The following is a 10,720-nucleotide window of genomic DNA, read 5'->3' as shown; positions in this document are numbered from 1 at the left end:
ATAACCGCATACTATTCCACTTGATAAGTGATAGACACTTGAACAGTTCGAAGGAGGGTTGTTCAATGCCTCATCATATGATCACTTATCTGTGTGGATGAACATCTCCATGTCCATACAAATGAAAATGACGTTTACATCACAGATGCTAGTCTCAACATCAAGCGACCTTTAACCTTATTTTAGCCGGCTGATTCTACTAGGAACCTGTTTAGAATATATGGTACACTTCCTAATGAGTTTCATGATCTTACGTTGACAAACAGACCTTATAGTACAATTTGCATATTCAAGGACTTTATCTATACAATTTTCATGAGTATACAAATAAAATAAATGTCATAATAGATAAAGCTGTAAAATATTATTAAAATAAATATTGTTTTTACATAATAGTCAATAAAATTCAAACACAAATTAACTCGTTGGACACTATACTCTAACAACGATCAAACATTGAATCCATCCATCATTAATGGTCTATGTGTATCTAATAGTATAACTATAACATATTGGTCATTTCTCCTATTATTAGATTCAATAGTTACATGTGAAAAAAAATACACAATATAATGTATAGTTTCAAAATAATAATAAAAATGCAAGTTATGACATGAATTGGCTAAGTGGTCAAAAGCAACATACCGTAAATCTATTAAAGTTTTTTTTTCTACGTAGATTCGAATCATCGTCTTCTCTACTTTTTTGTTGTATACTTAAGAGAGAGTCATTCATTCAATGTAGGAAGGCCAATCGAGTGAACTTTCTTTTTTTTTTTGTCGTGTCGTGCCGTGCCGTGAAGTGAAATTGTATCGTCTATTAGTCAAAGAGCATTCACGAAGCAACTGAAGGAATGTGGTGATAGAGCATGCCAAATTACCTCTACAATCTTTTGCATTTTAAATTTGACTTTCTCTTAATAAAAGAAATTTGTTTCCATTTTGTATACAAAAATATCAATTATATATAGATATGAAAAATCAACTCGGAAAATTGTATTTTCTGGTTCAGAATGTTTTCTTTGTTGCAATTTTAGTTATCTATGTTATTCATATTCAGTCGGTCTCGTATCTTCTAATTTTTTTGTAATTTTATGCTTTCGAAAATCAAGTGTACTGATATATAATACAGCACATAGAATATCAAAATCGAAAAAAAATAAATGAGAAAAACAGTTTTCCCAATTTCACTTTTCTCCTTTTTCAATATGAATGCCAAAATTTGCACGAAAAACATACACATTCTTGTTTTTTCTTTATTAAAACCGAACATACTCATCACGTGTTCTTCTTTTCTTGACATGCTTTAATAAGGCGCGCTTTAGGCAGTTTGGGTGAATTGGCAGAAATGCCCCTTGCTTCCCAATTGCCTGGCACGTGACAAACTTTTCCTTTCTAGGGATTAAAATTTTTATTTAACTTATATTAGGGTGCAAAGAGCAATTTTGGTGTAATTCCAGTTCCGGGCTTTTTTGATTCCAACTGCGGAGTAGAACAGTTGCCCCTTTCGCACGGAGTCGCACACAGTGAAATTCACCCTTTTCTGTGTGAATAACAATCACATTTCGGTTACTGATCTGAAATCCGTGCTTTACTATCACTACTGTTTGGGATTCACTGTTCAATGATGTGAAACTTGGCTTTTTTTTTAGTTTAGGGTTTTTGCTCGTTTTCGAAATCGTTGATAAATTCGAAATCCCTGATTTGGATGGGGAACTGCTGCAGATCTCCGGCGGCTGTAGCCAGAGAAGACGTAAAGTCCTCCAATTTCTCCGGCCACGATCAAGGCAGGAAGGACAAGTCCTCGGGCAACATTAAGAAAACAATCACCGTTTTGAAGGATCTTAAGAAGGAGAACGTTGAAGACAAGTACTTGATTGACAGAGAGCTTGGGCGTGGCGAATTTGGAGTCACTTATCTGTGCATTGAACGGGATAGCAGGGAGCTGTTGGCGTGCAAGTCGATTTCGAAGCGGAAGCTTCGGACAGCTGTGGATGTGGAGGATGTGAGGAGGGAGGTGGCGATAATGAAGCATTTGCCCAAGAATTCGAGCATTGTGAGCTTGAAGGAGGCGTGTGAGGACGACAATGCTGTGCATTTGGTGATGGAGTTGTGTGAGGGAGGGGAGCTGTTTGATAGGATTGTGGCGCGTGGGCATTACACAGAGAGGGCGGCAGCTGCCGTGACAAGGACGATTGTGGAGGTCGTGCAGTTATGCCATAAGCATGGGGTGATTCACAGGGACTTGAAGCCGGAGAATTTTTTGTTTGCCAATAAGAAGGAGAATTCACCACTTAAAGCCATTGATTTTGGTTTGTCAATCTTCTTCAAGCCAGGTAAATGAATGATTTTAGCTGCTTTCATAATATGTTTGATAGGAATGATTTCTAAATCAAAAGGATCTTGTGGTATTAACAGCGATCCACGGAAGCTTGACATGTTTCTTCTTTGATTAACTATTCCAGATCACTTGTTGACATGTCAAAGCTATATCTTCCGATGTATTTCTTTGTTTTTAGGTTGAGTTGGCCATCATAAGATCCACCACATAAATCATAAATGAATTCATTGATCTATTTGTTGCAGTCGAACATGGTTATAGAAGATTCTGTACTGTGATAATATCTTGTGTACCTTAGTTAACGTTGATACTGGTTGATCCAAGTGTTAGGGTTGGATAATATGACTTAAAACGATGGAAGAGAGGACAATGTATATAATGATTTTTTTATTTTTTATAAAATTCAGAAATTAATTGGAAAAGTTCAAATGTACTTGGTAGGGATGATTATCTAGTCTGGAATCAAAGAATTTCGCTATGTATTTTTTGTCATTTGTATTGTAGATTTATCTTAATGTTGTGTGACTGTTATTTAATGTGCTTCACTGCTACATTCGAAATCTAGTTTTTTTTTTAACTGAAAAATATCATCATGATTATAAATGTTCTAATTGTTACAACAGAGAAATTGAAGTAATTAACCAAACCGAATCTAACTTGTTTATATAGGATAGGGCATACTAATCTTTGTCCAATCTGTTCTCAAAAGAAATATTTGACCTCGGTATCATTCTTTTTTGTCTGATTGATATGGATGATTTGATGTTCCCTTATCACATCTTTTCAATTTATGTCCTTCAGGAATCAGTTAAGATAATGTTTTTGGTTCTCATCACTAAGTGACAGCGTGTTTTTACTTTCTATTTTTGAAAACATGAGCTATAAGTAGTTGAAAATTCATTCAAGTCGGCAAGTTCAATGTGAATTACCCATCAAGCACTATGTTTTTAGCCCGTTCAATGTTCATATACTGCAAATCTTTTTTTTTTCTTTCTCCATACTGTGGGTATTCTTACCTTTAGAAAAATTTTCATAAATGACAACGGGTGATGAACCCACAATGATTATCTTCTTCTTTTTACATAACTAAAATTGCTATAATTCCTTGCTCCTTCATGATGAATCCTGTAAGTTTTATATTGTACGATTTATCAACTTCCAATCTTCCATCATCATCCTTCATTCTTTTATATAAATTTGTATCTTTTGGAATGACGCAGCCTTTCACTGGCCAAGCAGTTTCACCTTTTCTCAAATTGTCATGCTATAATCTAAATAAATAGGGCTGATAATCCTCTGGTTAGGATTATAAAGAAGTCAATCTACCTGTTTTTGATATCAAATTTTTGCTCTTAAAGATGCTTTATGATTGGTGAATACCTTTGGGGTAATTGTGCACCTTACCCATTGTGCAGACCGATGTTTTCTTCAAGATTCTGATTCCAGACATGCTGGATATGTGTCTATCATTTATCCTTATGTTTCTCGTAACTTATGAATGATAGTATGTTATTAAATGGAATCAACTTACCGTAGCCCCTGTATTTTAGGTGAAAGATTCTCTGAAATTGTGGGAAGCCCTTATTACATGGCTCCAGAGGTGCTCAGGAGAAACTATGGGCCAGAAATAGATATATGGAGTGCAGGCGTGATTCTGTATATCTTACTGTGTGGAGTTCCTCCATTCTGGGCAGGTAGCTGCCATCAACTTATTTTACTCCTGTTTTCTCTCAGTCAGTTTTCATTCCCCACAGCTACTAGTGCTATAGGGCTTGTTTTGCAAGAGCGGTTGTCTTTTGCCCGTAATGTCTCCTGTTTTCTTGGTGAGTTCATGTTTTGAACTTTATTAATGAGTTTGAAAATTTCTCCCCAAATACACAGAATCTGAACAAGGTGTTGCCCAGGCCATCATACGTGGGAAATTAGACTTTGAACGTGAACCGTGGCCAAGTATCTCAGATGGTGCCAAGAGCCTTGTCAGACAGATGCTGGAGCCAGATCCTAAACTACGATTGACGGCCAAACAAGTTCTTGGTATGTTAAATTTTGCATCTACACTGTTGCTTTACTGCAATGAGTTTGTAAAAATGGTAAATTAGTTTCATTTTCTTCCATTTCAAAGCTTTTTTGGTTACATTTGAAAGTTATATTTACTGATATATGAGTTGTTTGAGATTATCGTCTAATATGAGATTTAGCGATACATTTGAAGATCATAAAATAAAACTGTGTATTCTGTCTTATGGTTGCTATCCAAGTGAGAAAGCAATTTGTTAAACATTGCAGTTTGTAATGTCAAATGAACTGAGATGTGAATCGACTTTTCATTCTTGATCAATTATGTATTCTGAACAAACATGAAAGATCACATCATTGCTCAATAAATGCAGAAAATGCGATGGTATGGTTTTCTACAAGTTGTTCAACATATTTGTACCTCTTTTCCCCATTTAATGGATTTTAGGCTACTACTTTCCATGTACAAATTGAATAGTCAGATGGCTGTTTTCCCCCCCAATTTAATGCGTTCAAATGAGAAGAACATGATAAATATGAAAAATAAAATCTGTAAAAATTGTTATGACTGCACTGTCTTTGTTACTGGAAGAAGTCAGGCTCTTGAGATGGCTATGCAATCTCGCAAATCTGTTACGCATAATCTCTTGCAGTTTCAGGATGAACAGGACTTTGTTTGAACATTCAATTGATTTTTTTTGCAAATTTATATTTACAGAACATTCTTGGCTCCAAAATGCGAAGAAGGCTCCAAATGTTCCTCTTGGTGATGTTGTCAAGTCAAGATTGAAGCAGTTCTCATTAATGAATAGATTCAAGAGGAAGGCTCTTAGGGTTGGTCATGATCTTATCTTTGTTAGCATCTTCTGCAGTTATTTATTTTCTGTAAATTTTGTACTCCTGATTCTTTGATTAGGTTATTGCTGATTTCTTGTCTAATGAAGAAGTTGAGGGCATCAAAGAGATGTTTGCTAAGATAGACACTGATAATGATGGCATTGTTTCATCAGAAGAACTTAAGGCTGGATTACTGAAATTCAATTCAAAGCTAGCCGAGTCTGACGTACAGATGCTCCTTGAAGCTGTAAGTTTGATACTTAATATCCCATTAAAAATGCATAGAGCTCTCATCTCTTATATTTGATAAGTTTATATTCCTTGCTTCGACTGTTATCACAAAGTTTTATGCATACAACCCCATGAAAAGGAATGGATAATTTGTACTCGTGATCTAAGTAATTTACATTGTAATGTAAGAAGAGAGGTAATCATGGTGGATGGTTATGCATACTGTGGATTGAGTGTGGGTTGGTTGCAGGGGTATGTTTGACTATGTATATGTTGTTGTTATGATTGTATACTTATTATTTCTACCTTCTTGATGTAGAAGTTATATTAGCTGTTGTAGTGGTAGCAGTAGCGTTATCTGGAAAGAGGTGTGCTACTTGCTACTTGCTACTTGCTACAGTCATAAAAAATTCACTAGCTCAATAATTTGGTTTATGGATGCTTTGGGATTGTAAATGAGCTACGGATATTGTAGTCAGAGTCTACTCCTGAAAACTAAATATTGTGAAGTAGATCAGCCACTTGAGGTTTCACGTTGGAAGGTTTCACGTTACAAGATTCCCGGTTTCAGGAACTGGAGGCTGAGCTTACAGATAGCAAATGAGATAAATGGTTTTGGATTGTACTGGTTTGGATCAGGGATAAAAGCGATGAATCAGATCTTAGTTAACTCGATTTGGTTCCTATGGCTGAAAATGGGATAAACTTTCAATAACCAAAATCTTATTTAAACCTGTGCAAAACCAAGAGTTGTTGCATTGTGATGCATAAAATTTCTAAGTCATTTTTCAGCCGTAATTACTTTGAAGTTATTTCTTATTTGACACCCAGTGGGTATTCTTGTATCATTTCTCCTGGCAGGGTGATGCAAATGGTAAAGGTGCCTTGGATTATGGGGAATTTCTTTTCATTTCACTCCATGTCCAGAGGATGGCCAATGACGAACATCTTCGCAAGTCATTCTCCTATTTTGACAAAAACAGTAACGGCTACATTGAGCCCGATGAGCTGCGAGATGCCTTGATGGAAGATGGAGTAGATGATTGTACAGATGTGGCAAATGACATCTTCCAGGAGGTTGACACGGACAAGGTGAAAACTAATCCTGCAGCATCTATTTAGAGTACAATGCGAATATATTCTCATAATTTGTAATATAAAAATTCAGGATGGGCTTATTAGCTATGATGAATTTGTGGCTATGATGAAAACTGGGACGGACTGGAGAAAAGCTTCTCGTCATTACTCTAGAGGGAGGTTCAATAGTCTGAGCATAAAGTTGATGAAGGATGGTTCTATTAACTTGGGTGAGTAAAAATATACATGGACTGTTTTCTTCATTTGTATCCATAACTGAGTCGTCGTTGCCCACGTGTATTGAAGTACCTTCTTTATCATTATTTGTGACCTTCCTGGGGTTCGAATCGATTGATGGCCTGTAAGGCTTATAGATGAGGCACGTAGATGTGATTAGCCTCTTCACGGTGTCAATTTAGTAAAGCATGAAGCATTGTAGCTTATTGAGTATGTTTCTGTGTTTGATTCTTTTCTTTTGTCTCAACAACAACTCGAATCTTTTCTCCATTGACATAATGGAATCAGACATTTTGTATTGTAGTACATATCGATGTCTAACAGGTAGCAGCCTTGAACAAGTTTTCTGTTACCTTCTTTGATCTTGTTTTCGAGGTTCGGACATTGCTGCATGAATGCAATTATATGCTTGAAATTTGAGGATTTCTGGGCGTATCTTTCTTGAATTATGTTGGTTGTTTCTTAGATATGCTGTATGGAGCAATCTATAAAAGATGTGCAACCCAATTTGAGTAATTCGTTTTTCCTTCAACGAAGTGAAGCTTCGAGACAGCAGAGTGACACGTCTTTACTTTTTGTAATAAAAAAAATTTCGACGCAATCTCTTTGATTATTAACACACATAATCTCCTAAAAATATAGTTTTTCATTATTAAATTAGAAAATCCATAATCCTTGAAAACAAACGAAAAAATATTTAAATAAATTTATGACTATAAATTTTACTGAAAATTAACAGAAACCTTGAAAAGATATAATAAAAGAGCTACGTAGATATATATTTATTTGACAAAAATTTGTGTGAAACGATCTCACGGGTGTATTTTGTGAAACATATATCTTATTTGGTCCATTCATGAAAAAATATTACTTTTTATACTAAGAATATTACTTTTATTGTGAATATCGGTAAGGTTTACCTGTCTCACAGATAAAGATTCGTGAGATCGTCTCATAAGAGACTTACTCTATTTATTTTACGTAATTATATGTTATACATCAAATATGTATATTGTTAGTTAGGTATTATAAATCTTATTGATGTACTGCCAATTTTGTCTAAGAAAAACTAGTAGAAAGCTAGTCCGCCAAAAACAGTAGACACCTGAAAAGCTTTACACTTGTATCAATTAGAAATCAGCAGAGCTATGGTGAGAAGGAAACCAAAGCTGAGCAGCAGTCCTCACCCTAAGTGCTGTAGGCAATTAAGTTTCGGTAGCAGGCAGTTCATATAACTTTCATCATAATTTGTTTATCCGATTCACGTACTATATGTAGTACACCTTATTTTAAGATGTAGTACTAAATCATTTATTGTCAGTTACTATTTTTAGTATAAAACAAATGACAAACTAAAACTAGCCTATTTCTGGTACATGTACATTTAATGAGAACTAAAGAGTCGCTTGAGCCATTTGAATTCTGACGTTAGGATACTTCAATAAAAGGAAGGCTCTTTGAGGACTTGCAGAAATCTCTCTGAACATCTCTTGAATCAATTACTGAAATACGAGCATATCAAGTCCGCTGAAATCGGGAGAGTCTATGCTCCTCCTGGAGCTTTACTCTCCCTCCTCATAACAATAGACACGTGTCTTATTCTGTTACATTTTTCTTTTCTTTTTTTATATTTTCTTTCTTATTTATCTTTTTCACCTGATTTTTTATTTTTTTTCTCATTTTTTCCTCTTTTTTAATTTTGTTTTTTTAAGAATCTAAATTTATTATTCACTCTTACTTCTAATCATATTTTTATTATCATTCTTTGACCATATATTAATTAAAATTTTCAAAATCTAAATAGTTCTTAAAAAAATGCACTCTAGGATGTTGTTCAAGCCCGTTTTTATTTAACCTACTGACGCCTGACCACCGCCGCAGCCGGCCGGCTGACCACCGGCTCCGCCGACCACCACACCGATGCTGCCTCCGGAGTAAAGAAGGAAAAAAAAGGGCAATGTTGTCATTTCATCAAAAAATTCAAAATTATCCCACACTTAAAAATCATACCAAACATAATACAATTTTATATTATATATTACATTTCTATCACAATCATTTCTTTTATCATTTACATACTAATCATTAGTTTATTTTATCTTTCAAACCAAACGTAGCATAAATCTTCTGGTAAATGCATGAAAAAGTCTTTTGTTTCTTTGTAGAAGATGCAAGAATTATAGAAGTCATCTTGTAATAAGACTGGATTTGGCTTCTATAACAATGAATGCTCATATTCTGAAACTGGTATTCAGTCATCTGGTAATAAGACTGTATTTGGCTTCCATAACAATGAATGCTCATATTCTGAAACTAGTATACAATCACAGCTGGACAAAGACAAAGAGAAGTACATTAAATTTCTAAAGTCCAGTGTGATACATGAAGAAGAAAAACCTATGGTTCAAGTTGAAAAACTGTAGCTCAACATAATAGTATAAGATATTTTGGAATTGTTATCTGTTGCCTGAAAGAAGCAGTCCCTCAGTGATAGATTCAGTAGAGGATCTGCATCCAAGGGACATCTTGATGAAGGTTATACCATATTAATACTGGAACAACAACTTGTCAAAAGAGATATAAATTGAACAACAAGGAAAACGGGCTTGAACAACATCCTAGATTGCATTTTTTTAAGAACTATTGTGATAGAGCTTTTAATGCACACACTCCATTGGATAATAGACGTACAAAACCCATCATGGTAGTAAAAATGTGGCAAATGGACTAATCAATTTTGGAATTAAATAGACTATGTACCAGTTACTTACATCAGTGTTTACAGGAAATGAAGAAAGGTACTGCTATCAGCAACTCTATCTGGTATATGGAAAGTGCTTGCTCGAGACTCATGACATGACAAGCTCTACTGCTTTTAGAAGTAATCAAATGCAATGGTCCAAAGATTACATTTAATGATAATTTTAAGGGTAAAATCGTTAGTAAAAGTAAGTTATCCGCATAAATATTGTTGTTAATGATGTGCTACTGGTGGAAAACGTGTGTTACAATCTGATTAGCATATGACAATTATGTGACAATGGATATTCATTAGTTTTCACACACACACACACACAGAAACACGTGCATAGTCAAGGACACTCATAGTTTTACTTCTTTACAAGGAATTAGAAATGGAAACACCTATAAAATAAATTGGAGCATTGATAAGCCTGACCACCCCACATGTTTAGTGGCATCTCAAAATGATAAGCATGGATAGTGACATAAGATTTAAATAATTTGGATTTCAAGTCTATCAGCAATCTACGGAAGCAGATTTTAATCAATTGTTCATCTGATATCAATTTTATTAAGAATTATGTTTGTTCTGCATGTCAGTTAGGTAAAAAAGTAAGATCCAACTTCAAGAACAAAAGAAGTAGATCAACCTAAAGGTGTTTGGAGCTACTGCATTTGGATCTCTTCGCACCTATTTTTGTAATGAGCTTAGGGGGAATAAAGTACACTTTAGTTATTGTTAATGACTTTTCAAGATTTACTTGAGTCGTAGTTCCCAGTGGCAAATTCCACACCAATACCCATTTGATCAAGCTTTTGAAAAGAGTTCAAAAAAAAAAAAAATCAGTATAGATTAATAGAATTAGATAACATTAGTGTACTGAATTTAGTAACAAAACCCTTGAGATTTATTGGACTGAACATGGATTATATAATGAGTATTTAGCTTCCAGAATTACTCAACAAAATGGAATGGCTGAGAGAAGAAAAATAACCCTTAAAAAGCGTAAAAATTCTTGTAGATGCAGATATCTCTCGACGCTTCTAAGAATAACCGTCAATAATACATCATATGAACAAAATAAAAACATGGTCAACAAGGGACGTGAGAAGAAACCATATGAAAGATGAAAAAAGAGTAAGCCTAAGGTATCTTATTTTCATGTGTTTGGTTGCAGCTTCTATGTTCAAAATATAGTAAAAAATCACTTATCAGCATTTGATCCAAAATCAGATGTTG

General features: G+C 34.6%; 1 protein-coding gene across 1 annotated transcript; it reads left to right on the top strand.

Annotated features, from left to right (window-relative positions):
• The first annotated feature begins 1,446 nt into the window (after window positions 1–1,446).
• Window positions 1,447–7,044, top strand: LOC140818082 (calcium-dependent protein kinase 13). The gene is made up of 7 exons (XM_073177915.1): window positions 1,447–2,335; window positions 3,891–4,034; window positions 4,222–4,374; window positions 5,075–5,190; window positions 5,273–5,440; window positions 6,286–6,516; window positions 6,593–7,044. The coding sequence occupies exons 1-7, from the start codon at window positions 1,708–1,710 to the stop codon at window positions 6,737–6,739; spliced, it is 1,587 nt and encodes a 528-aa protein (XP_073034016.1). The 5' UTR covers window positions 1,447–1,707; the 3' UTR covers window positions 6,740–7,044.
• The last annotated feature ends 3,676 nt before the right edge of the window (window positions 7,045–10,720 follow it).

This window comes from Primulina eburnea, chromosome 17 (assembly GCF_022965805.1).
Source record: "Primulina eburnea isolate SZY01 chromosome 17, ASM2296580v1, whole genome shotgun sequence".
Taxonomy (NCBI): Eukaryota; Viridiplantae; Streptophyta; class Magnoliopsida; order Lamiales; family Gesneriaceae; genus Primulina; species Primulina eburnea.
This window is presented reverse-complemented; position numbering and strand designations above follow the sequence as displayed.